At 46.7% G+C, this 27486-nt stretch overlaps 1 protein-coding gene across 3 annotated transcripts; it reads right to left on the minus strand.

Annotated features, from left to right (window-relative positions):
- Positions 1–8260: 8260 nt before the first annotated feature.
- DNAJC8 (DnaJ heat shock protein family (Hsp40) member C8) lies at positions 8261–26956 on the minus strand. Of its 3 annotated transcripts, none has more exons than XM_065421580.1 (9): positions 26871–26956; positions 24637–24738; positions 23119–23175; positions 21952–22018; positions 17555–17649; positions 16328–16399; positions 14285–14376; positions 13629–13704; positions 8261–8638 (listed from the first exon to the last, which is right to left on the minus strand). In XM_065421580.1, exons 1-9 carry the CDS (start codon positions 26937–26939, stop codon positions 8438–8440), a joined length of 831 nt encoding a protein of 276 aa, XP_065277652.1. In that variant the 5' UTR covers positions 26940–26956; the 3' UTR covers positions 8261–8437. The 3 variants fall into 3 exon arrangements, with proteins under 3 accessions (XP_065277652.1, XP_065277655.1, XP_065277656.1); XM_065421584.1 differs by having other exon boundaries at positions 8572–9043; XM_065421583.1 differs by lacking the exon at positions 23119–23175.
- Positions 26957–27486: the final 530 nt, after the last annotated feature.

The raw sequence follows: 27486 nt of genomic DNA on the forward strand, positions 1-27486 counted from the left end.
CACATTGCCCATTGTGGTACCTGCCACTACCCAGCAGGGAATTAATTCCTATCATATGCTTGGATGAAAAAGGGTGATCTATGGTCTGAAGGGCTGGAGCCAAGAGCCTTGGTAATGCTCTCTAGGTTCCCTGGGAGGGGAAGGATAAGGAAGGTGTCAAGCCAGTCAGTATCAGAGGGGTAGCCGTGTTAGTCTAGATCTGTAAAAAGCAACAGAGTCTCCTATGGCACCTTATAGACTAACAGACGTATTGGAGCATAAGCTTTCGTGGGTGAATACCCACTTCGTCAGACGCATGTCAGTCTCTTTCTGAGTAGAGTAGAGTGCAGATACTGAGGTTTCCAAGGATGACAACAATGGTTTTAAAAAATGCTAAGCTGAGATGGGTCAGATATTGCCCTGGAAAACTAGTAAGAGTCCTAGGGGGCGGTTAGTGTGTTTCTGGGAGGTTTGCATAACTGGGGAAACTAGCTTAGCCTTGTACAGTTTTCTTTTTCTCTCCCAGAGGAGGAACCATCCCTACTCCCTTACATTTCCCCCCCGCTGTCTTTTTGCACTGAGGATAAAGTATCTAGTGCCACTGAGGGGCCCCTGATCGAAGGGTATCCCAGGGGCTTGATGAGATGAACCTATGTCACTATTAGAGGGGTAGCCGTGTTAGTCTGGATCTGTAAAAAGCGACAGAGTCCTGTGGCACGAAGTGGGTATTCACCCACGAAAGCTTATGCTCCAATACGTCTGTTAGTCAATAAGGTGCCATAGGACTCTGTCGCCTATGTCACTGTGGATCCAGTAGGAACTGAGGCTCTGAAAGAGCATCAGGCACCTTATCAGGCTTATAATGAGCATAAGACTGGCACTGTCGCCCTAGGTCCAGCATAGAGAATGAGTCCATATTACAGCCTTGGCCCTCAGTACCAGACTTCATTTTGACTCTGGCTTTGGTGGCTGGAGCCTTGAGGGGAGATTTTTACACATCAGTGCACAGAGCCAGAAAAGCCAGATCCTGAGGGGAAAGCCCTTGAGGTCAGGCTGGCAGCAGAGGTCGACACCTCCAAGGCCAAGCAGTTCTTAGAACTGGCTCCAGTCTAGGAGGTTGACAAGACTTTGCCAGGCTTTTTCGACACCTCAGAGGACTGCTGCATCTTGCAGCCCGAAGGAGGAGCGGCTAATTGCTCCTGCAATGGCACAGCTCAGAGATGCTGCTTTCTAGCCCTGGGGGGTGGAGGTGCAGCCTGTGGAGCAGTGGGTATGTCTACACTACAGGATTAATCCGAATTTATATAATTCGAATTTAGGAAACCGATTTTATAAATTCAAATGTATTCGGCCACACTAGGCACCATTAATTCGGTGGTGTGCGTCCAAGCTACCATAGTAGCATCGATTTCCAGAGCGTTGCATTGTGGGTAGCTTTTCCATAGCTATCCCATAGTTCCCGCAGTCTCCACCCCCCTTGGAATTCTGGGTTGAGACCCCAGTGCATGATGGGGCAAAAAACATTGTTGCAGGTAGTTCTGGGTACAGCCTCCCCCTCCCTCCCTGAAAGCAACGGCAGACAACCATTTCGCGCCTTTTTTCCTGAGTGAACTCTGCAGACTCCATTCTGCATCAAGCATGGATCCCGTTGTGCTCCAGAACGCAGTCTTGAACATTATAAACACCTCGTGCTTTCTCGTGGAGTTTATGCTTACACAGGACCAGAAAAAAGAGGCGAGGAGGAGGAGGCGGCGATTGCAGCGCAGCGACCAGCGTGATGAGGACATGGACACGGACACAGAATTCTCTGAGACCGCGGGCCCCGGTGCTTTGGAGATTATGATGTTAATGGGCCAGGTTATAGGCTTGGAACGCCGATTCTGGGCCCGGGAAACAAGCACAGACTGGTGGGACCGCATAGTGTTGCAGGTGTGGGACAATTCCCAGTGGCTGAGAAACTTTCGCATGCGTAAGGGCACTTTCATGGAACTTTGTGACTTGCTTTCCCCTGCCCTGAAGCGCCAGAATACCAAGATGAGAGCAGCCCTCACAGTTGAGAAGCGAGTGGCGATAGCCCTGTGGAAGCTTGCAACGCCAGACAGCTACCGGTCAGTCGGGAATCAATTTGGAGTGGGCAAATCTACTGTGGGGGCTGCTGTGATGCAAGTAGCCAAAGCAATCACGGAGGTGCTGCTACGAAAGGTAGTGACTCTGGGAAATGTGCAGGTCATAGTGGATGGCTTTGCTGCAATGAGATTCCCTAACTGTGGTGGGGCAATAGATGGAACCCATATTCCTATCTTGGCACCGGAGCACCAGGGTACCCAGTACATAAACCGCAAGGGGTACTTCTCAATGGTGCTGCAAGCACTTGTGGATCACAAGGGACGTTTCACCAACATCCATGTGGGCTGGCCGGGAAGGGTTCATGACGCTCGCGTCTTCAGGAACACCAATCTGTTTAAACGGCTGCAGCAAGGGACTTACTTTCCGGACCAGAAAATAACCGTGGGGGATGTTGAAATGCCAATTGTTATTCTTGGGGACCCAGCCTACCCCTTAATGCCATGGCTCATGAAGCCATACACAGGCAGCCTGGACAGGAGTCAGGAGTTGTTCAACTACAGGCTGAGCAAGTGCAGAATGGTGGTAGAATGTGCATTTGGCCGTTTAAAAGGTCGCTGGCGATCCTTATTGACTCGCTCAGACCTCAGCCAAACCAATATCCCCATTGTTATTACTGCTTGCTGTGTGCTTCACAATCTCTGTGAGAGCAAGGGGGAGACCTTTATGGCAGGGTGGGAGGCTGAGGCAAATCGCCTGGCTGCTGATTACTCGCAGCCAGACACCAGGGCGATTAGAAGAGCACACGATGAAGCGCTGCGCATTAGGGAAGCTTTGAAAACCAGTTTCATGACTGGCCAGGCTACAGTGTGAAATTTATGTTTGTTTATCCTTCCTGAAAACCCGCCCCCTTTATTGACTCATTCTCTGTAAGGAACCCACCCTCCCCCTTCCCCCAGCTTGCTTTCAAAGGAAATAAAGTCACCATTGTTTAAAAATCATTTATTCTTTATTAATTGATTATAAAAAGAGGGAGAGAACCTGAGTGGGGTTTGGGAGGAGGATCAGCGGGAAGGAAAAGCCCAGTAAAAAAAGGTTAAGAAAATGGCAGCCTTTTGCTTGGGCTGTCCACTGGGGTGGAATGGGAGGGTGTACGGAGCCTCCCCCCCCCCCCCGTGTTCTTAAACGTCTGGGTGAGGAGGCTATGGAACATGGTGAGGAGGTAGGGGGGTTATACAGGGGCTGTAGCGGCACAGAACCTGAGTGGGGTTTGGGAGGAGGATCTGCGGGAAGGAAAAGCCCAGTAAAAAAAGGTTAAAAAAATGGCAGCCTTTTGCTTGGGCTGTCCACTGGGGTGGAATGGGAGGGTGTACGGAGCCTCCCCCCCCGTGTTCTTACACGTCTGGGTGTGGAGGCTATGGAACATGGTGAGGAGGTAGGGGGGTTATACAGGGGCTGTAGCGGCACTCTGTTCTCCAGCAGCCGTTCCTGAAGCTCCACCAGACGCCGGAGCATGTCTGTTTGCTCACGCAGCAGCCCCAGCGTTGCTTCCCGACTCCTCTGATCTTCCTGCCCCCACCTCTCATCTCGAGCGTCTCTCCTCTCCTCACGTTGGTCCCTTCTGTCCTCACGTTGGTCCCTCATGTCCTCACGTTGGTCCCTCATGTCCTCACGGTCACTGGCTTCTTTCCTATACTTGCAAACCGTCTCCTTCCACTCATTCAGATGAGCTCTTTCATTCCTGGTGGATTGCATGATTTCGGAAAACATCTCTTCTCTCGTCTTTTTTTTACGACGCCTTATCTGGGATAGCCTTCGGGAAGGAGGAGGGAGGCTTGAAACATTTGCACCTGCTGGAGGGAGTGAAAAAAGGAGAGAATTTTTTTAAAAGATACATTTTTCAGAACAATGCTTATACTCTTTCACGGTGTATACTATTCACATTACATAGCACATGTGATTTCTGTGCAAGGTCGCATTTTGCCTCTTAATATTGAGTGCCTGTGGCTTTGCTGCTAGAGATCACAGACGCAGGTCCGGGCAACAGAATTCACCTTGCATGCTGCCATGGTAAGCCACTGTCTTTAGGCTTCTGCGCCCTGCTTTCCCACATAGCAAGCAAAGCCCATTGTGCTGCAGTTTTCCTGTTAGCTTGTTTTCTGCTGCTGAAGGTTAACACCCCCCCCCCCCCATCCAATTCTCTGGGATGAGTGCTTTCTCCCTCCCCCCACCGCGTGGCTGGTATCAGGGAACATCCCTGCAGGAACCAAACTAACAACACCCCCCCCCCCCCCCCGCCATGAATTCTCTGGGATGAGTGCTTTCTCCCTCCCCCCACCGCGTGGCTGGTATCAGGGAAGATCCCTGCAGGAACCAAACTAACAACACCCCCCCCCCCACCCGCCATGAATTCTCTGGGATGAGTGCTTTCTCCCTCCCCCCACCGCGTGGCTGGTATCAGGGAAGATCCCTGCAGGAACCAAACTAACAACCCCCCCACCCCCACCCGCCATGAATTCTCTGGGATGAGTGCTTTCTCCCTCCCCCCACCGCGTGGCTGGTATCAGGGAAGATCCCTGCTAGCAAAACGCGAAAAGCTCTGGGCCAATCCTCCCCCCCCCCCCTTTGCACTTGGCTAAATGCAGGGAAGGATTTCTTTTCAGCCACAGGCAAACAGCCCAGTAGGAACGGCCACCTCTGTCCCCTTAATTAAATTCCCTTATTTCAACCAGGTTACCCTAAGCGATATCACTCTCCTGAGGATTACACAGCAAGATAAAGAACGGATGTTGCTTGAATGCCAGCAAACACCGGGACCATACGCTGCCAGGCTCTGTCAGGCAATGATACCAGATTACTTGCTACTAGCATGGCGTGGTCAAGTGTCCTACCATGGAGGACGGAATAAGGCTGCACTGCCCAGAAACCTTGTGGCAAGGCTTTTGGAGTACCTCCAGGAGAGCTTCATGGAGATGTCCCTGGAGGATTTCCGCTCCATCCCCAGACATGTTAACAGACTTTTCCAGTAGCTGTACTGGCTGCGAATGCATCCCAAGTGCTCAGGGCAAATTAATCATTAAAAATGCTTGCTTTTAAACCATGTTTTATATTTTAAAAGGTAAACTCACCTGAGGTCCCTTCCATGGGGTCATGGTCTTGGGTGCTGGCTTGGGAGGCTTGGGAGGGTACTTCAGTCAGGGTGAGAAACAGATCCTGGCTGTTGGGGAGAACGGAGAGCTGGGTGCTCTCTGCCAGCTCGTCCTCCTCCTCCTCCTCTTCCCCTTCCACGGAATCATCAGGTGTACCTGATGAGATTATCCCCAGCTCGGAATCCACAGTCAGAGGTGGGGTAGTGGTGGCGGCCCCCCCTAGAAATGCATTTAGCTCAGCGTAGAAGCGGCATGTCCGCGGCTCTGACCCGGAGCGACCGTTTGCCTCCTTTGCTTTTTGATAGGCTTGTCTGAGCTCCTTGACTTTCACGCGGCACTGATCTGTGTCCCTATTGTGGCCTCTCTCCATCATGCCCTTGGAAATTTTTTCATAAGTTTTGGCATTTCGTCTTTTCGAACGCAGTTCTGCTAGCACTGAATCCTCTCCCCATATAGAGATCAAATCCAGTACCTCCTGTACGGTCCATGCTGGTGCTCTTTTTCGATTATCAGCCTGCATGGTTACCTGTGCTGATGAGCTCTCTGTGGTCACCTGTGCTCTCCACGCTGTGCAAACAGGAAATGAAATTCAAATGTTCCCGGGGCTTTTCCTGTCCACCTGGCCAGTGCATGCGAGTTCAGATTGCTGGCCAGAGCGGTCACAATGGTGCACTGTGGGATAGCTCCTGGAGGCCAATAACATCGAATTGCGGCCACACTAACCTTAATTCGGATTAATAATACCGATTTTGACGCTACTCCTCTCATCGAGGAGGAGTACAGAAATCGAATTAAAGGGCCCTTTAATTCGAATTAACTGGCTTCGTTGTGTGGACGGGTCAAGCGTTAATTCGAATTAAGGCAGCTAAATCCGAATTAAAGTCGTAGTGTAGACCAGGCCAGTGAGGGGAATTCCCTCCCCCCCCCCCCCCCCGGCAAGCCAAATGGACTTGTGCCGGAAACAGGAAAAACAGCAAGGCAAATGACCCAACTCTTGAACCCTGGTTTCTCAATCTTTGGTTCTAACATTTGGCAACTGGGGAAGGGGGGGGCTCTGCACCAGGGTGCCAAGGGGGGGGGTGTACTCTGCACTAGAGTGTCAGTGCCGGGGGGAGGGCTTGACTTTGCACCCCGGTGCTGAAATCCTGGGAGAAAAGAAAGGCTACATAAGACATTTTTTAAATGATAAAAATTGGCCAGCTAAGGTGGCGGAAGTGGGAATGATCCATTCCAATGAGTCTGGGTCAGTCTGACCCTGTATCTACTACAGCATCTGGAAGGAACGGAGGTTGCTGGTGCACCATACCCCCGATAGCCCCACCTTTGACTGTTCAGAGCTGGGGGGAGGGGCCAGGGGTGCACAAGCCCTCCAAGACGGACTGCTACTAGCGAGTTCCACTAGTCTAAGCTGCACCCGTGGTGCATCCTCAGCAGCAGGAATGGGCAGAGACCATTCGAAGAGACCACTGATTTAGCTTAACAAAGAGAAGGTTAAAGGGGGAATGAGTATAGTCGATAGGTATTGACATGGGCAACAGCTATTTAATAATGGGCTCTTCAGTCTAACAAAGATATAACATGATCCAATGGCTGGAAATTAAAACTGAAATAAAGCATGTTTTTACCAGTGTGAGTAATTAACCATTGGAACAATTTATCAAGGATCATGGTAGATTCTCCATCCCTGACAATTTTTAAATCGAGATAGGATGTTTTTTAAAAGCTCTGCTCTAGGAATTGTTTTGGGGCTGTTCTCTGGCCTGCGTTACACAGGAGGTCAGACTACATAATCACAGTGGTCATTTCTGTCCTTGGAATCTATAAAAACCACTTTGTTTTACAAACTGAACATGGGACCCAAACCAGCCCAGCAGCATCCTTTCAAGGGGCTGGAGAAGTCTTTATCTAGCAATGGCAGGGTGCTTGGGCCTCTACATGCCAAAGATAGGCAGCTCCAGTGCCCAAGGGCATCCAGCCTCCTGGCCAGAGTAGATGGGACACAGGCAGGAGTCTGGAGGAGGAAATTATACAATTATGAAGCCTATACAGTCAGCACAGGAAGGAACAGCAAGAGCCATTGCTAGATTTTTTTGAGCTATCATGGCAAAGCCAAGCAGACCTTTCCTCACAGCCAATCAACAGGCAGTTGCTCCAATCCAGCTCCAATTTGCAAAATAGTTCTGCTGTGGTATGAGCCTGCAGAAGCAACCCTGCAACCAAGAAGAGCTTTGTGGGAAGCGTGGCCTCGTGGAAAGGAGATTCGACCTTGACAATGGAGTCATTGCTGTGACTCTAATACACACTGAATAGAGTGCCCATGAGGCAGGCTGCCAAATTATCCCCCAGCCAGGAAGCAGGGGCAATTTCTACCAACACTGGACTCAACAGCTTTTACCAGCCATGAGGGAATGAACCCACCTGGCACGTCACATGTCAAAGCTCCACCAGCATCTCCAGAACCAGACTGAGCAAGATGGATGGAAACTCCTCTGGCAAACACATCCTAGTTGTGCTCCAGACAGCCAGTTCGCCACAACCAACTGATCCCACCTCCAGAGAGAAGCCAGCAATACTTGTTGGTTCCTCTCAGGAACAAGAGTATGGACACAGTCACCTCCCTGCAGGAACCAGCAGCGCTACACACTCCACCTGAGCTCAAACCCGGTCCATGCCCTCAGAGAATGGCAGACTGTTTTCCAGCATGTACAGGAAGTGCAGCCCCCGCAACTGGAGATGACAAACTGAAGGTGATTCATGGAGCAGCAGCAACTGCATTCGCTCAGCTCTTCACCAGTCTGACTCTGCACTCGGCACATTAATGCCCATTGCGTCTGCTTATGGAATGAAGTGCCAAAGCAGTGACTTGGAGAAGGGATCTTCACTCTCCAGAGTCAAGTCATAGCAATTTCTATAGTGACCATCTAATGAGTTTGCAAGCAGGTGCTGGAGCAGAAGCTGGCCTGAGGAAGCATTCACACCAAGCAAAGAAGTGCCAAGTACCAGAGGCTGATGTTCTCCCTCAACATCTCAAATTTGCATCTTTGGAATAATTCTGAGCAAGAATCAAATAACTTGGGTAAAAATTTATTTTACATACAGAACAGAGTATTTTCTTTACAGAAGGTGACTAGCAAGTCTGAGATTCCCAGAGCTCTGAACTGGAGAGCCAGGAGATTGCAGTTTAGGAATCAGACACAGGGGGTGGCTTTCAGCACCACGCACTTTGGTGGGGAACTGCAGAAGGTTTAACTGCACAACTCCAAGTCAGGCTCAAGCCCCCCCACCCGTGTCGGGCTGGCAAATGACCCTTGGCTGGTAGAGATCTTTCCAAAGTTTGACTCGCTGAGAAGGACGAGGCCTGGGAAGATGCCAGGCACCATTTCAAGCATCTTGTTTAATTCGACTCTCACAAAACTATACATGAAGATGGTGGAACAACACAATCTCTGTGAAGTACAAAACATTAAATTACGGGGCTGCAAACAAACAGGACAGCAACAACAGCAGGACCCTCCTAAGCCAGTTAGTCTATGAGCAGCTGGTTCATGATTGATTTTATACCACGATCCTAATTCAAATGTACAGAGTACAAAAAATACTTTGACCAATATTCAATTGTACCGGAACCAAGCAATCTACTAAAAAGCAAGTATTACTCTAGAGGCCAATAAGTCCTTAAAAGCAGGGAGGGGCTGAGGAGACTTGCTCGTGCATAGCTGCCGCCAGACTCATTCGCGCTGCTCCATTTTTACTTTGGGAGGTCTCAGAAAGGTCCTGTTTTTTTTTTCTTTCTTCCCTTTTGTATTTGCCTGGAAGTTTCTCCAGCTGTCCACACGGCCATCCCGACTCTCCTGAGCAGGACAAAGGAGGAGGAAGGGTTAACAAGAGCCAAGAATAGGTCACCTCCTACCAACTCCAGCAGATTGCTGGCATTTTCCTTTTTGCCCAGCAGAGGGCACTCCCCATGGAGATCCCCTAGCACAGTGGTCCCCAAACTGTGGGGTGCACCCCCCCAAAGGGGGCACAGAGGAACTTTCAAGGGGCACCAGGGGGGTCCTCGGCCAGCCCCCACAGGGAGTGGGGAGGGAGCACCACCTGGCCCTGCTCTTGGCCCCGACTCCTGACCGTGGCTCTGGCCCCCGCTCTCGGCCCCGGCTCCTGACCACAGCTTCCGAGTGGGGTGTGGACCAGGTAAGGGGGGGGGCGTGCAACTGAAAAAGTTTGGGGACCACTGCCCTATCAAGAGTGTAGATGACTGCCAGCTCCTGGAAGGCCACTGGACAGCAGACAGGGACTGAGAAGAGCAGATGAACAAGAATATGACCAAGGGTAGCTGCTGGATGGTTTCCAATCCCCACAGTGCAAGAGAAGTATGTTGGTGTCTTGCTCTAGCAGAGACTAGCCAGGGGTTTGCAGCAGTAATTGGGGCCATCAAATCCTCATTAGCACAAAGCAAACAAGAAACCTCACTTCCCATCTCTGCCTTAAGTCACGGATTAATCAGCCAAGAACCAAGCCTCTGTTGAGTCCTAGGTCACAGCTCTCAGCCTTTCCCCACCTTCCACCCCACATCCCAGTAAAGCCTGTGTGCCTATGCCGCAGCATTAATCTCCACCCCAGCCACCACTTCTTCGTTTTTTCACACCACCCCCTTCCTGAGCCATCCCCATTACACAGGTGTGGCAGAAGAAGGGCTCTCAGCAGTATGTTTTACTCTCCTCCTCCACCAGCTCTAGGACATAACTGGAAGGGGGGTCAGCCTCAAGAGGGCACCCCACAGACCTTGCTCCTATCAGCCGACAGGCTGAAGGCTCCAGACAGTGGGACAGAACAAGGAGTATCCTGGTGGGTGGGTGTTTCCTTCACATCATCTGAGCAGCACGCAGAACAATCACAGAGTCTGCCCCAATGTGCTGACTATAGCCTCTGGGCCCTCCTGAACCAAGGCAGGTCTAGACACAGATTTTGTACCAATTTAAATATTTCAATTCAGGGATGACTTTTTAACCCCAACAGTTAAATCAGAGCAGCCTCCTAGGGTGGCCAGTTATCCTGGTACGAAGAGACTTAAACCAGTATAACTCATTTCCACACATTTAGGGGAATGAGCTATATTGCAGTAGGGCACCTTCATACCTGAATAACTGCACCCACCCTAGGGGGTTGACCTGATTTAACTAGACCAGTTTCTACAGCTATTTAAACTAGTACCAACAGTGTGCACAGACTAACGCTAACACATTGGGCCTCAGGCTGAAAACTCTGTGCATCCTCGCACTGCAGCGGACCCAGCTCCCTGCTTGGGAAAAGCTGCACAACAGCTTCCATTCTAGGCCCCTAATTCACATACTCTCAACTGGGGGAAACTTTCCAGGCTTGGAATCTGTGTGAACGAGAATTTTCAGAGTGTGCATGAGCGCGGTGGGATGTTCTGACCTGCTTGTTCTTCATAGCGATCACTGTAAATGGCTGAACTCTCCTGCCAGGCCTAAATAGCCCCCACTGAGCCACACACGCCAACTTTAACAAGAATTGTTGTAAAACAAAGCTGTGAGCATTTGGAAATGCAGGAGGGAGCACACAATAGAAAGCCCCTTGGGGTGGAAACAGACAATACAGCTGATCCAGACCAACTCAGAATACAAGGAGGAGCACAGAGAGGGACCAAAGTACCAGAAAAGAGACATTAGGGAAAGGGCCACAAGTACCAAGCTGGCAATTCCCCAGCCCCACCCCCAGTCTCAGTTAGGGATGGTGACCTGCACAGAAGGGGCGACTGTACCTCTTGTTGCTAACATCCAAAAAGGATTTGGAGCTTTTTAAAAGCATTTTTTCCTCCTGCTTTTAATCCTACCAATATCCAAAATGTCTAGACTTTCTTCCCAATTTGGGCTGGGGACTCTGCTGACCCATAATTGAATAGGTGAAGAGAGCTGAATCTTGAGCAAAGAGCTTTTCTCACAAATGTCTGAATTAAATGGTTTAAACAAAACCAGAGTTTTCAACTGTCTGAATAAAAATCCCTTCTTTCAATTATTCAGTTGCATTTCTGTTATATTGGTGATGTCAGAGCCTTCTCAGTTCTCCAGGTGCCCCTAGAACAAAATTCACATGACAATCTGAATTTTGGACATAAAAATACAGCAGGAAAAGTTAAGAGAACTTTCAGGCCAGTCAAAGAGACAACTCTCCAGGGCTCCTCCTTTGCAGGTCATCTCAAAATGTCTTGGCCAAACCCTGCCAAATGCCCTGTAGGATGTAGTAAGATGAGGCCCTGAAACATAAACCCTTGGTATCAGAGGCCTGGCATAAGGCCTGAACCAAAGGAATGGTCAAGACTTCGCTAACATAAAGCAAAGTTAAGCGGTGAGCCAGAGGCAGGCCCTGCTCCCAGAAGTTGGCAAGAAGAAGGCTGCTAATTGCATGTATACACATACCTAAAGGGTATCAAGCACTAATAGTATAAACAGGTTCCAGGATGGCACCAGAACAGTCCAGTATGAACACTCTCCACAGAGATAAGAAGGAACAGCCTGACCCATCCTAAACAACAGGGTCAAAAGGATAATATGATGGATAGACTTGTTGGTTTGAACCAACATGTACCAGGAGAGAGGCAGCATCCCAACACACAGAGGGATTGTACCTCAATGCGTCAGGAGTGATGTGTAACTTGTTTGTACCTGTGTATAAGAATGCATCCCTGGGGCGGTGTCTTTGTCCGGCCTAGGGGGCAGTGGAGTGTCCCACCACTGACTGAGCTGTGTCCATTGTCAGGGGGCACATATTCGTAGTATATGTCTGCGGGAAACTATTACTGTGTTTCGTTTGACAATAAACCTGGCCGGATGCCTTTGTACCTTATCGGAGTCTGTGGTCATTGGGGGTTCTCTCGGGGTCTGCTGTGCCAGCGATCTGCAGAGCTGGGGCAGCACACAGGGAGAACACACACACACACACACACACACACACACAGCCGACTGTTATCATCATTGAACAGAGCAGAGCACCACACCGGTGGTGTCTGACGACATAGGAAACCATCTCTCACTGTCCAGGGACAGACAAGGCACTAACTGATCCTTTCCTTTCCTGACTCCTAGAATTCTAGGAAGCAGACTCAGACTGGAGCATGAGGCAGCAGAGAGGAAAGCAAGACGTAAATGAACAAACACTAGCGAGTCAGATGGAGACGCAGCAGGAGCATTACTAGAAAAATGAATCCATTCTAAAATACAAACCTGGGTCCAGTTTACTATATAAAATGCAGTTATTATCTGGAACGCAACTGAATAAATATGGTTCTTCCTACTCCGGAGACCTGCTCCGTATGTGAAGCTGTCCGAGCTACTGGCTTCAGTAACACAAAATGAGGTTAAATTACCCTGCAGAGTCTCACAGCTCTGGGAGGGAAGCTGGATTCCCCTTTGGCTCTCAGGCCAGAATGGTTCACTACATTCTGATTGCCAAACCTTTGTTGCTGGTGTTGATGCACATGCCAGAAAGAGCCTCGAGTGACCAGAAGGAGCGTATACCACTGGCTGCCAGAAAGAGCTTTTTATTTGTGAACTCAGCGGGTTTGAAATGGAGTCAGAGGAACATGGAACTTTAGGGTGCCATTTTCAGGGTCACTTTCCAGGTCCGAATCTCATCTGAAGCAAAAACATTTGTCTTGCAGCACTGAGAACTCAGAGGAGAATCTCTCCTAGAAACAAGAAACCTGAAACAACCTCAGCAAGGGTCTCCCCTCCAACAACACACACAGGCTCTGACCAAGAATTTACATGCTCTTCTGTCTCTAAACCTTCTCTCCTAGCTAGAGAGGGGTGTGTGTGTGGGGGGGTGTCAATTACTCCAGTTCCCAACATTAGCACACCTAGAGGGGCGCTCCACCTCTGCCCCCATTTGGTCTTTGATACTCTGCGCCTCTGGCAATCTAGCAAATTGAGATGGCAATTTTTGTGATGTGAGCACCTGACCACCTGAAACTAGCCTGGGACCCACCGACTAATTCCACACTGGTTGTTGAACAGCCATCAGAGGTTAACTGTTATTGGTCACCAATGACCTGGGCTCAGAGGCAACCCAATCTCCTGCCTTGGGGTAGATATCAGTCGGTGACCAGGAGGTGAAAGACACTGGACTGCAATTCACCAGACACCTACTCTCAGAAGGGGCAGGGATCACATCCTTTCCCTTGGCAGTGAGACACCCTTCAGTACTCATGAGACACGCAAGGGTCTGGTTCCTGCCCATCAATAAGGCAGCAAACAGGTTCCTATAGGATCCTTCACTAAAATGTGCCTACTTGGAGTGCCTCGTGCCTTTAGTGGATGGGATGATCTTCCTTGTTCTTCGTGTACATGCTCTGCAGCCTACCCAAGAGCGGATATGACTCCCTAAATGCAGGTAGCAACTGGTTATGCTGCAGATTACCTCAAAGTTCTTCTGCCATTCTCGTTCTCGCTTGGCTTTCTCTTGAGCCTCGATTTCCTCCTCTCTCTGTCGCTTCCTGTACAAGAGGCCATAAAGCAGTAGTTATGGACCCACCAGCATCTACATTAAAAAGACACACAAAACCCCTCACCACTGAGACATCTGCTCTGATTGCAAAGGGGAGACTAACTGCTTATCAGAACAGATGGATGAAATACTCACTTCTAAGCATCTAGTAGAAGAAAAGTGCAACCGAAGGCAGCATTATTGATACAAGACCCTACTTGCAAACCATACAAATGAAAAAATATATATATACACACACTAGACCATATAAAAACTGACTTGTGAGCCACCAGGACATGGATGTCACCAAATGACACCACACAACACCCAAAAGATTTCAGGCACGTAATTAACATTAGGAACTTAGCCCTTTGCACACTACTTGCATACAAACATAGGTGCCAATTTATTTAATTGTTCCTCTGGGAAATGCCAGTATCCTCAGTTTAAAATAACATTGTCTTTACAAACCAAGTCTCCACACCGTAAATTTACACACACAGAATTCTGCAGTCATGACATTATTTCTTCTCAGTAAACTTGAAAAAAGATCCTCATTCACACAGACGGAACTCCGGTGTTGCTCATACCTTTCATGCATCTCTTTAGCTTCTCTCTCTTTCCTTTTAATTTCCAGTTCAGCAAAGAGCTTCATTGTCTGTTTGTACACAGCCTGTTTGAACTGTAAGCAACAGAACTTTATTTCAACATCAATGTATCGTAATGTGGTTACATAAGCCTCTGTTTTACACTAGCCCTAGTCTAGTCTACAGTCTAGCATCCAGGGGTTATTAGGGACAAGTAAGAAGCTCCAAATGAGACCCATAGTCAAAGGGCATTAATCATAATGTGGTGTGGCACAAAAGCTCAACTCTTGGCATCCAAGTTAATGCATTTCCATTGACCTCCACAGGAGCTGACAGGTCAGCAGGCCACTCCAGCCTTCCCTTGCTAGGGGGACAATTACCCTTTACCTCAGGATCCCTGTTACCAGCAACTGCAGAGCCAGAGGAACGGGATAATGCTGCACAGAAACACTCTGGTCACACAGCCTATTGGGTACGGTTGGCTGGAGTGAAGAAGTGCACCCCACTTCAGTTCTGCCGTTGGTGGGGAAAGCATGCAGGGGGGGGGGGTATTGCCCCACAATGCCACTCTGCCCAAAATCCCTACCCAGCACCTCCTTCCACAGCAAGAGTCAAGTATCACCCAAGGTCAAAATCCTGAACCTTTTGGAGGCCCACAGGACAGAATTTTAATGCTCAAAAAATTGTAATGCTCTCTTATTTACAAGGCAGCCAGCCTTAATAGCAACCCAAACTAATGGGGGGCAGGGAGGAGTCATCTCACATTATGGCCTGCATCAGAAAAGAGCTTTGTTAGCCTGCCATAGTCTTTTTTCCTACTTGCTATTACTAAAGCAGAGTCGGAATCAAAGCTCTCACTGACAAGCCCTGCTACCCTTCTGTTGAGTCCTGCAATGTAGCCTTGACTGCTGCTATGGAAAGGACATGAGATCACTACCCAGGTATTATGGACTTCACTGCAAAATCATTCTACACTAAAAAACATGCTGAAAAATGGGAAACCTGGATTTAAACAAAAGAACCTTTAATAACCAACATACATAACAAGGAACTTCTAGAAACAAATGGAAAGTAAACAATGGTACTTCACTAAGGGCTCTTTATTAGCTGTCAACAGAAAGTCCCTTTGTAAGAACAAAAGACAAACTAGAAGAACATCCTTTAGTTTCTAAATACCTATTGAAACATATGCTCTTCCAAGTCACAGACAAGTGTTTCTGTATCATTGTAGAAATAAAAACTGCTTAATAGTCACAGATTCCAAGGTCAGAAAGGACCACTATGCTCACCTAGTTGACCTCTAGTCTGGAGTCATTGTGGATAGTTCTCTGAAAACATCCACTTAATGTGCAGCAGCAGTCAAAAAAGCTAACAATGTTAGGAACCATTAGGACAGAAATAGATAATAAGACAAAAAACATCATAACACACTATATAAATCCATGGTATGCCCACACCTTGAATACTGAATGGAGTTCTTGTCGCCCCATCTCAAAGAACAGATATTAGAATTGGAAACGGTTTAGACACAAAAATGATTAGAAGAACAGCTTCCATACAAGGAGAGATTAAAAAGCCTGGGACTGTCCAGCTTAGAAAAGAGATGACTAAGGGCTGATATGACAGAGGTCTTCAAAATCATGAATGGTAAGGAGAAAGTGAATGAGGATGGGTTATTTATCCCTTCACATAACACAACTAGGGTCACCGGATAAAATGAACAACCAGCAGGCTTAAAACTAACAAAATGAAGTACTTCTTCACACAACGCACAGTTGCCACGGGATGTTGTGAAGGCCAAAGTATAACTGGGTTAAAAAAAGAATTAGATAAGTTCATGGAGGATAGGTCCATCAATGGCTGTTAGCCAAGATGGTCACAGATGCAACCCCTGTTCCAGGTGTCCCTAAAACGTCAAGTGCCAGAAACTGGGATGGGACGACTGGGAAGAGATCACTCAAAACTGCATAGGGCCAAGAACAGATTCCTCTTTGACTTTCAGCCCCTTTAAACAGTCCCAAAAATATCTGCTCTCATGCAACTTACTACTTCCGGATCATCCTCCTCTACGTTGGTTGGCTTTCCTTCCTTCTTTAACAACTTCTTTTTTTCTTTCACCTAAAGAGCGTCATACATCAGAACAAAAAGAGCATTTTATTGGTGTTAGGTTAGTGGTGTCCAGCTGATTCTTTAACCCCGACACACCCACGTAACTAGGTGTTTTGCAGAGAGACCTTAACCTGGATTAGTGTTTTACATTACATCCAAGTGTTAAGTATCAGAGGGATAGCCGTGTTAGTTTGTATCCACAAACACAACGAAGAGTAAGGTAGCATCTTAAAGACTAACAGATTTATTTGGGCATAAGCTTTCATGGGTAAAAAAAACCCACTTCTTCAGATGCATGGAGTGAAAATTACAGATACAGGCATAAATATATATTGGCACATCAAGAAAAGGGAGTTACCTTACAAGTGGAGAACCAGTGTTGAAGGCCAATTCTTCATGTGCCAATATATATTTATGCCTGTATCTAATTTTCACTCCATGCATCTGAAGAAGTGGATTTTTTTACCCAAGAAAGCTTATGCCCAAATAAATCTGTTAGTCTTTAAGGTGCCACTGGACTCCTCACTATCCAAGTGTTGTGGCTCTAGATATAGATATATAGATAGATATATATGGACATCTATATATATCTCTATCTCTATCTCTATATATACACACACACACACACACACACACACACTTACTTTGTACCAGTCTACTGAGAAGTTTGCCACAATCGCTAGCAGAACGGGTGAGTTTCTTGGTTTAGAGAGCCCCCGCGTTTCCCCTTATCAGCCTGTTTCTCCAGTTTAGTGTGTGTATGACTAAGGCTACCTTTCAGCTTCCTCCCTCACTTTACAGGGCTTCTTCCCAAAACCCACCTGCCCCACTACACATCCAGTTCTAACCACCCTCTGCCTCCCTGTGTTTGTTCAGTATTATTCATTCTTAGAGTTTAAGGCCAAATGGGAACATTAGACCATCTAGTCTGACCTTGAGTATATCGCAGGCCATTACATTTTACCCAGTTACCCCTGTATTGAGCCCAATTACTTGTGTTTAAGTTCATTCTCGCTCATGCAACTGGACTGTAGCTCCTTGGGGCACAGATCTGTTCTGGGTTTTGGACAGCTCACCGATTCTGCCTTTAGCATACACTGTGCTGTACAAATAAATGACAACAATTCTCTAAGCACCAAGGGCTGTTACACATGAAGTACTTACAGTATGTTCCACATATTCTTTCCCTGCCTGTATCACATCCAAGGCCCTCTTCTTTTGCTCCTGGTCCAGTAGCAACTTGTATGCTTTGTCCACAGCTAACAAGAACATAAGAACATAAGAGTGGCCATACTGGGTCAGATCAAAGGTCCATCTAGCCCAGTATCCTGTCTTCCAACAGTGGCCAATGCCAGGTGCCCCAGAGGGAATGACCAGAACAGGGAATCATCAAGTGATCCATCCCGGTCGCCCATTCCCATCTTCTGGCAAACAGAGGCTAGGGATACCATCCCTTCCCATCCTGGCTAATAGCCACTCATGGACCTATCCTCCATGAACTTATCTAGTTTTTTTTTTAAACTCTGTTATAGTCTTGGCCTTCATAACATCTCTGGCAAAGAGTTTCAAAGGTTGACTGTGCATTGTATGAAAAAATACTTCCTTGTGTTTGTTTTAAACCTGCTGCCTATTAATTTCATTTAGTGACCCCTAGTTCTTGTGCTATGAGGAGTAAATAACACTTCCTTATTTACTTTCTCCATACCAGTCATGATTTTATAGACCTCAAACATATCCCCCCTTAGTCGTCTCTTTTCCAAGCTGAAAAGTCCCAGTCTTATTAATCTCTCCTCATATGGCAGCCCTTCCATATCCCTAATCATTTTTGCTGCCCTTCTCTGAATCTTTTCCAATTCCAATATATCTTTTTTGAGATAGGGCGACCACATCTGCATGCAGTATTCAAGATGTGGGCGTACCATGGATTTATATAGAGGCAATATGATATTTTCTGTCTTATTATCTATTCCTTTCTTAATGATTCCCAACATTCTGTTTGCTTTTTTGACTGCCGCTGCACATTAAGTGGATATTTTCAGAGAACTATTAACAATGACTCCAAGATCTCTTTCTTGAGTGGCAACATCATTTTATATGTATAGTTGAGATTTGAAAGTTGAGATTATGTTTTCCAATGTGCATTACTTTGCATTTAACAACATTGAAGGTCACCTGCCATTTTGTTGCCCAGTCACCCAGTTTTGAGAGATCCTTTTGTAGCGCTTCGCAGTCTGCCTGGGACTTAACTATCTTGAGTTGTTTTGTATCATCTGCAAATTTTGCCACCTCACTGTTTACCCCTTTTTCCAGATCATTTATGAGTATGTTGCACAGAACTGAGCCCAGTACAGACCCCTGGGGGACACCACTATTTACCTCTCTCCATTCTGAAAACTGACCATTTATTCCTACCCTTTGTTTCCTATCTTTTAACCAGTTACCAATCCATGAGAGGACCTTCCCTCTTATCCCATGACAGCTTACTTTGCTTAAGAGCCTTTGGTGAGGAACCTTGTCAAAGGCTTTCTGAAAATCTAAGTACACTATATCCACTGGATCCCCCTTGTCCACATGCTCAGTGAGCTCCTCAAAGAATTCCAGTAGATTGGTGAGGCATGATTTCCCTTTACAAAAACCATGTTGACTCTTCCCCAACAAATTATGTTCATCTATGTGCCTGACAATTTTGTTCTTTACTATAGTTTCAACCAGTTTCCTGGTACTGAAGTCAGGCTTACCGGCCTATAATTGCCGGGATCATCTCTGGAGCCCTTTTTAAAAACTGGCATCACATTAGCTATCCTCCAGTCATTTGGTACTGGAGCTGATTTAAATGATAGGCCACAGACTACAGTTAGTAATTCTGCAACATCACATTTGAGTTCCTTGAGAACTCTTGGGTGAATACCATCTGGCCCTGGTGACTTATTACTGTTCAGTTTATCAATTTGTTCCAAAACCTCCTCTAATGACACCTCAATCTGGGACAGTTTCTCAGATTTGTCACCTAAAAAGAGTGGCTCAGGTTTGGGAATCTCCCTTACATCCTCAACCATGAAGACCGATGCAAAGAATTCATTTAGTTTTTCCGCAATGGCCTTCTCGTCCTTGAGTGCTCCTTCAAGATTGTCCAGTGGCCCCACTGGTTGTTTAGCAGGCTTCCTGCTTCTGATGTACTTAAAAAAAAATTTGCTATTACTTTGAGTCTTTGGCTAGCTGTTCTTCAAATTCTTTTTTGGCCTTCCTAATTATATTTTTATACTTTATTTGCAAGAGTTTATGCTCCTTTCTATCTTCCTCACTAGGATTTAACTTCCACTTTTTAAAGGATGCCTTTTTGCCTCTCACTGCTTCTTTTACTTCGTTGTTTAGCCACAGTGGCACTTTTTTGGTTCTCTTACTATGTTTTTTTAATTTGTGGTATATATTTAAGTTGAGCCTCTATTATGGTGTCTTTAAAAAGTTTCCATGCAGCTTGCAGGGATTTCACTTTTTGCGCTGTACCTTTTAATTTCTGGTTTCAGAGTAGCAGCCGTGTTAGTCTGTATTCGCAAAAAGAACAGGAGTACTTGTGGCACCTTAGAGACTAACAAATTTATTAGAGCATAAGCTTTCGTGGGCTACAGCCCACTTCTTCGGATGCATATAGAATGGAACATATATTGAGGAGATATATATACACATATACAGAGAGCATGAACAGGTGGGAGTTGTCTTACCAACTCTGAGAGGCCAATTAAGTAAGAGGAAAAAAAACTTTTGAAGTGATAATCAAGATATCAAACTGTCTGTACTGGGCTAAGAAGTGTGAGAATACTAACAAGGGGAGATAGATTCAATGTTTGTAATGGCTCAGCCAATCTCCCCTTGTAAGTATTCTCCCACTTCTTATCAAACTGTCTGTACTGGGCTATCTTGATTATCACTTCAAAAGTTTTTCTTCTCTTACTTAATTGGCCTCTCAGAGTTGGTAAGACAACTCCCACCTGTTCATGCTCTCTGTATGTGTGTATATATATCTCCTCAATATATGTTCCATTCTATATGCATCCGAAGAAGTGGGCTGTAGCCCACGAAAGCTTATGCTCTAATAAATTTGTTAGTCTCTAAGGTGCCACAAGTACTCCTGTTCTTTTAATTTCTGTTTCACTAACCTCCTCATTTTTGTGCAGTCTCCCTTTCTGAAATTAAATGCGACAGAGTTGGGCTGCTGTGGTGTTTTCCCTGCCACAGAGATGTTAAATTGAATTATATTTTTTCACTATTACCAAACGGCCCAGCTATATTCACCTCTTGGACCAGATCCTGTGCTCCACTTAGGACTAAATCAAGAATTGCCTCTCCTCTTGTGGATTCCAGGACTAGCTGCTCCAAGAAGCAGTCATTTAAGGTGTCAAAAAACTTTATCTCTGCATCCTGTCCTGAAGTGATAGGTACCCAGTCAATATGGGGATAGTTGAAATCCCCATTAATATTGAGTTTTTTATTTTAATAGCTTCTCTAATGTCCCTGAGCATTTCAAAGTCACTATCACCATCCTAGTCAGGTGCTCGGTAGTATATACCTACTTCTATATTCTTATTATTAGAGCATGGAATTACTATCCATAGAGATTCTATGGTACAGTTTGGTTCATTTAAGATTTTTACTTCATTTGATTCTACGCTTTCTTTCACATATAGTGCCACTCCCCGACCAGCATGACCTGTTCTGTCCTTCCGATATATTTTGTACCCTGGTATTACTGTGTCCCATTGATTATCCTCATTCCACCAAGTTTCTGTGATGTCTATTATATCAATACCCTCATTTAATACGAGGCAATCTAGTTCACCCATCTTATTATTTAGACTTCTAGCATTTATATATAAGCACTTTAAAAACGTGTCACTTTTTAGCTGTCTGCCATTACATGTAATGGAATGGAACTTTAATTCATTTGACAAAAAACACATTCACAAAACACTATGAGTCTAAGCTACTACGTGACTTTTGTAGACTGTTTCCAGGGATCTCCTAGGTCAGTCACAACTTGACTAGCTAGAAGAAATATCAATACAGACTCCAATGGCAAAGACCTTCCTTGGGCCACATTTAGGATTCATTAGGCTTGAAATTGTCAGTCCCAGTAAGTGGTGGGGTTTTAGAGCATAAGGCAGTTAGTTTTATACTGCATGACTCCTACTGGCTTTAGTGCAAAGTGTGTGGCTAAAACCCACAAAACACTGCCCTACACATAGTGCACATGTTTTTCTACTCCAGTTAGAGAAGTCCCACTAGATCTATATGCCACTTGAGTTTCAATTTGTCTATTATCAGACTGTAACAAAGCAACTGCTGCCACCTAGAGGAATTCTGCAGCTGTAAGAGACAGTAATCATACTGAATAGCTGTATTTCTCTCTCTCCAAACGCACCTGCACTCAAGGCCCAGTTTGCAGTCCCTCACCATCCAGGGAAGAGAACAAGTTCTCTCCTGATCTAATAAATTAAAGCATCAAAACCAGCTAAGGAGAAATACCAGTACAATAGCACCATATGTGACACTGTCAGGGATATTACCTTCAAAGGCCTTCTGGGCTCTTTCAGCATCATCTTGATTTTTGTCAGGATGTACCAATATGGATAACTACAAAGAACGAGAAAGTATTGCAAGATTAGAATAGTTTTTACAGATAATGGATATTTCATAGATGCCTCTATGGAAAAAAGCACTCTTTCTGAGGTAAGCGACATCCGACAGGAGAAAAGCATCAGCTAAAAAGACACCACACTGCTTATATAGCACAGGATTCTCTCCTAGTGAAGAGAAAATTGGAGCTTCCCCACTTAGTGTAGTATCAGTAAAGGTCTGAAGAGGACATTCTAACCAGTGGCAGCTTTAGGGCTAAATTTTAGGTGGGCATCATAATTCCACAGATCCACAAGGGCTCAATAAAAGCACTTCTGACAGAACGCTCAGTCCTTAGCTTGTGCTGATCACAGTGTAGAACAAACACCCTTCCTTAAGTCCCGCTGCTCCAGAGGCCCCTGTCCACTGCCTAGCTCAAAACTCTGCTGCACACAGATATGGTCTGCTCCTCAGTGAGGTTATTTCTAGGGCACAGGATATTTCAGTTGAAAGGCCTGAACTCCCTCACTATGCAAGGGATGCAAAGTGCAGAGAATTAAGATCAGCAAGTCATAGACATTGAGAAATAACTCAGGGCCACCTGACTCCCAGCCCCATGCTCATTTCCTCAGGCCATAGGAGTATTTGGGGAAGATGCAATGCAACAGTTGGGAGTAGAATCCCCTTCACCACATCCTGTTCTCCCACAATACCGGGAAGTTCCCTGGCAGGCTAAGAGAGTTGTTCTGCAAAAGTCAAGTGCTCACTGGACTCCTTAGCTACACATACAATCCATCATTAGGGGCAGGGTCATGGACTTTGCTAACATAAATATGCACTGGGCACTTCAACACTCTCTTGGTCAAACCAAGACCAGTTTCTCCTCAGACCAGGCCACGCACTGCTCCGCAGCAAAGGCTATTTCCCCGCCAATATGCAGCCTTCATACCTCAGCCATTACAGATAGCAAAAGCTGCTCCAAAAAAGTGAAAGGGCTAGTCCCTAATGGGCATTCTCCTTATGCTCATACACAGCTGACCCAGCTTTGCTCAAGTTCTCAAGGTCCCTCCAGAGACATTCGGCACTACCACAGCTAGACCAACACAATGGCCACATACCTGCCGGAACCTCTTCTTTATTTCTTCATCTGTGACATCAGGATCCATCTGTAGTACCTAGAAGTACCCACAGCAGAGAGAGTTTCATGACAGGCACCAATTGTCAGGTTCCCTGTGGCCCAGCCCTGTAACACCTGTTTCACTGGCATACAGGGACAAAAAGTCAGTCAGAGGGGGCGTGGCTGGAGCATGTTGCTGTTCCAGTCTCCGGCTGGCCCCAGTATCTCAGTGATGCAAAGGTGCCAGGAAGCCACCTTTAGCTGCTAACTCCAATTTCAGCCCTGCAGTACAGCTCAACTTGTCTGGAATAGAAAATCGGAGCTGGTAGTATTTAGTGAAATACTGGCAGGTTAAGTCATTTTTAACAACCTGTTTCCTGCCCAAAATTACTAACATCACTTTTGATTATTGATCTGATTGAATACCTATGACAGTCTCTACCATTAATACTGTTTGTTTAATTTACGCATTTTTCTCATCTTGAAATGAAAACAGATGGTGAGTTTCACTGCCTGGTTCTTGAGTGACAGCCTTGTGGTCCAGAGTTTGGAAGTTTGTCCGAAGAAGTGCCCATTAGGGTGTATTTGAATTTAGGAAATCTCTCTTATGAACTGGTCTACTGAATGAAAGATCTGGGGAACTTCTGTGCTAGCTCAACTCTTGAGTCTATGGGCACTGCAGCAGATGATGTTAATTAAAGAAATTGGAAATTAACTTTAATTCCAGGAAGAAAAACCCTGTGTAGCTGTTGGATTTCACAGGGTTTTCTGAAAAAATGTGTCCACTTTCTAACCAAGTGTCAGGATTCTGCGCAGAACTATTCTGCAGACTCACCCTGGCAGACAGAGCAATTGGGCTCCTCTTTAGCTCAAACTCAGAAACATAGAAGGCTGAGAGTTTCTCAGGCTAGAGACAGGAACAGGAGATCCTGCACAAAGGCACCCTCAGAAGAGCCAGCTCAGGCTATTGTTTGTTATATGTACAGTAGAGCTTCAAGGCTTTGCTACAGCATGAATGCATGATGCACTGAGCGCAAGGGGGCACACCCTCATTTCACATACCTTGATGATCCTCTAAAGTGCCACAGGTAACTGACCTGAATTTGCTTACTGCCCTGCAAATTACATAAAACTTTATTCCAAGAAGCAATCTGTTCTAAAGCTTTGCTTCAGACGTCCAAAATAAAATGCACAAGCAGTAAATACCAATGGAGTCGAGTCTGATAAGACCAGAAGCTGGTGAGACAGTCGTGTTATACCCTCACCCAAAAGATGCCAGCCATAAACCTGCCAAGTCTCCCAGTGACACAGCATACCAGTGAAACCTGCCAACAGGAGGTGCATGTACAGCTTGTGCCTCCTATTGGCTGAGCAGGGAGCGTGAGGACACAGTCTGTCTGGTCAACCCTTGCTATCCGGGACTATGCCTGGATGTATTTTTCAATGGTTATTAAATATCCAGTAGGTACACAAGGATCTCTAAGTAGGAGTCAATAAGAAGGAGAGGGCTCAAACTTACTTCAAATGGATTCAGGTTGAAATAGGAGGATCCAGGTCGGGTCAGTCTCTCAATCTGGTTTTTTGGCGTTAAAACAGAGTCACGCTTTTCGATCTGCTTCACCTGGAGAGGACACTTCATTAACTGAGTGATCACCACATAAATTAGTTGTATTCTTGTATGATCACCATGACAGAGGGTTTCATTCAAAGGCAACCTACACAACATCCCACCCAGACTCAGGTCTGCAGCCATCAGCTCAGTGGGGACTTTCCTTGCTCAGGTATTTGCTGAGCTCACTTTATTCTTTTGCTGCATAATGCTATAGAACAATGCTCTCTCTTCACCTTCTCTATCCCCTCAGCCACAACAGTCCAGATACTGCTTTTGCTTCTTCCTGCACTAACCTGTTCAGCAGCTGTGCCCTAAACCCTGTACCATCTGATTCCTGACATCCTAACAATGCTGCTCACCTTCAGCCTTCACCATTCTCTAAGCTATATAAACTGCCCCTTAAAGTCTTATCGACACACAAACCTTCACGGGTTTAACTAGAGGTGTGGTTTTAAACTGATTTAATTAAGCTGGCACAAATGTGTGTGCAGATTTATTTATTTAAGAGTGGACTAATTTTGGTTCATCTTACTATTTTTTTCTTCTCCATAGGATTAAGCTAAACTGAAATAAGAGCGTCCACATACATACATTGGTTCAAATGAACCAGTTTAAAAGTCAATTTAAGTTAAACGAGCACAACATAAGAACGGCCATACCGGGTCAGACCAAAGGTCCATCTAGCCCAGTATCCTGTTTTCTCACCGTGGCCAATGCCAGGTGCTTCAGAGGGAATGAACAGAACAGGTAATCAAGTGATCCATCCCATCACCCATTCTCAGCTTCTGGCAAACAGTGGCTAAGGACACCACTCAAATGTAGACAGCGCTCATGTTAAACTGGTGCAAGTTTATGTGAAGATAAAGCTTAACAGTCAGGAAAAGGAAAAGAAAATCCTCTGCACTCGTGTGGGATGGCAGATTGTCTAAGAGGCCAAGTGATGAGGTGGAACAGGTTCAGCAACGGTGCAGTGCTTGGCGTGCACACACAAAGTTGCTTTCAGTGCAGGGTATAATGAAAAAGGGGAGCTGTCTGAAGTGTACAATTCCCACTGAGTGTGATCCTCAAAATACAGTGTACAGTATGTACAACTAAAATATCACACATTAGGATCCCCTTCATTTGCAACAAGGGTAGTGAGATGAGCCCCCTCTTGACAAGGAAGGGAAAGACCCCTCTCACCGGCAGCTTCGGTTAAGTCTGAAACTTTTAGGTCACCTTGTGAGCTCGGAACAGAGATTCAGCACCTTCATCTGTCCTCATCATTTACACTCTTCACTCGGCTACCCTAGAACACGCATTCTGCTGGTTTATCTCCTACTGTGTCACAGTGGCCAGTATGCACTGGACTCTAATAAACGCCTTATACAGGATCATGTTCCTCTGACACAGGTAACTTGTTAATTACCTTCCTTTGGGTTTTTTTTTGGGGGGGGGGGGTGAAGTAGCATAAGGATGTAGTCCACTTTAAAAAGAACCATTTCTTATGCCAGAAAAAAGTAAGTGGTGCATTTGGGCTGCAGGTTGGTCTCACTAGCTGAATCACTGTAGATAAATGTGTAGTCGGATATTTGCTGCCATTGACACTAATGTTGCCTCTATCCACTTTGTTTCGTTTCTAGGGATCTGTCTTTATGAACGAAGTCTGGGAGAAGGCAAGGAGAAGCTTCCCACAGTGATTCCAGCCTCATCCTCTGCAGAATCCAGGTTTGCATTGAAAAGAAAGATGAAGCTTTTTAGGATGCAGGAGCCTGAAGTCAGAGGCCCAGGCCTGCGCCCAGGTACCCGACTATCGGGGCTGATTGTCAGAAGCGCTCCTCAGCCAGCAGCACCCCGCCGGCAGTGGGGGCGGGGCTGACAGAAACCACGAGCCCTGCGGGGGCTAACGCGGGCCATGCCCCTGCGCTGCTGCCGGGCGCACCGCCCGGGGGAGGGGGCACTGGCGAGCTCAGCTCGCGGTTCGCAGCGGCTCTGCAGGGCTCGGGGCAGCTGCCCAACTGCCCCAGCGGCGGCTCGTCCGGGGGGGGGGGGGGCACGGGCCGGGCGGAGCCTCGGCAGCCCAGACGCTACGAGAGGGGCCACCCCAGGCCCAAGCGCGGCCGCCCAGCCCGGAGAGCCCACGACGGCCCGCGCGCAGGTACCTCGCTGTAGAAGGTGAGAAACGCCTCCTCGGCGGTGCCCCCCGCCCCGCGCTCCCGCGGAGCCGCCATCGCCCGTGACACGGTGACCCCCCACGTGACACAGACACCGTGCCCAACAGGGGCCGGCACCCGTCACGTGATTGGAGCTCAGTTCTACGCAAACAGGCCCCGCCCTAGCCGGGCCCCGCCTCCTGCTCGCTGCTGGGGGAGGGCGAAAGGCCCCGCCCAAGCCTGAGGCCTGCCCGTGCTGGCTCCGCCCTGATCCCGCCGTGGGGGGGGAGTCGGGACCAGTGATCTCCCTACACCCCCCTGAATTTCCCCACCCCCTCCCCGTTTTGTGAACTAGTTACATGCCGATTTAGTGACTGGAAATTTGAATTGAAATTGAAACATTAATACACACTTTAAAAGCATATACAGTGTATGATAAAATATGTGTATCTGAAAAAGTATAATTGATTTGAAAAGTATGAACCTAGACTAGCTTCCTTATACAGCTGTTGTTTTTATGACAATGTCAGTGCATTCATTTCGGTGATGTTGGCCAACCTAATAATTTCAAATGATGATTTGTAAGCAAAGTCTAAATGAGCTCTCCCTGACAGCTAGTGATGAG

This window comes from Emys orbicularis, chromosome 23 (assembly GCF_028017835.1).
Source record: "Emys orbicularis isolate rEmyOrb1 chromosome 23, rEmyOrb1.hap1, whole genome shotgun sequence".
Lineage (NCBI taxonomy): Eukaryota > Metazoa > Chordata > Testudines > Emydidae > Emys > Emys orbicularis.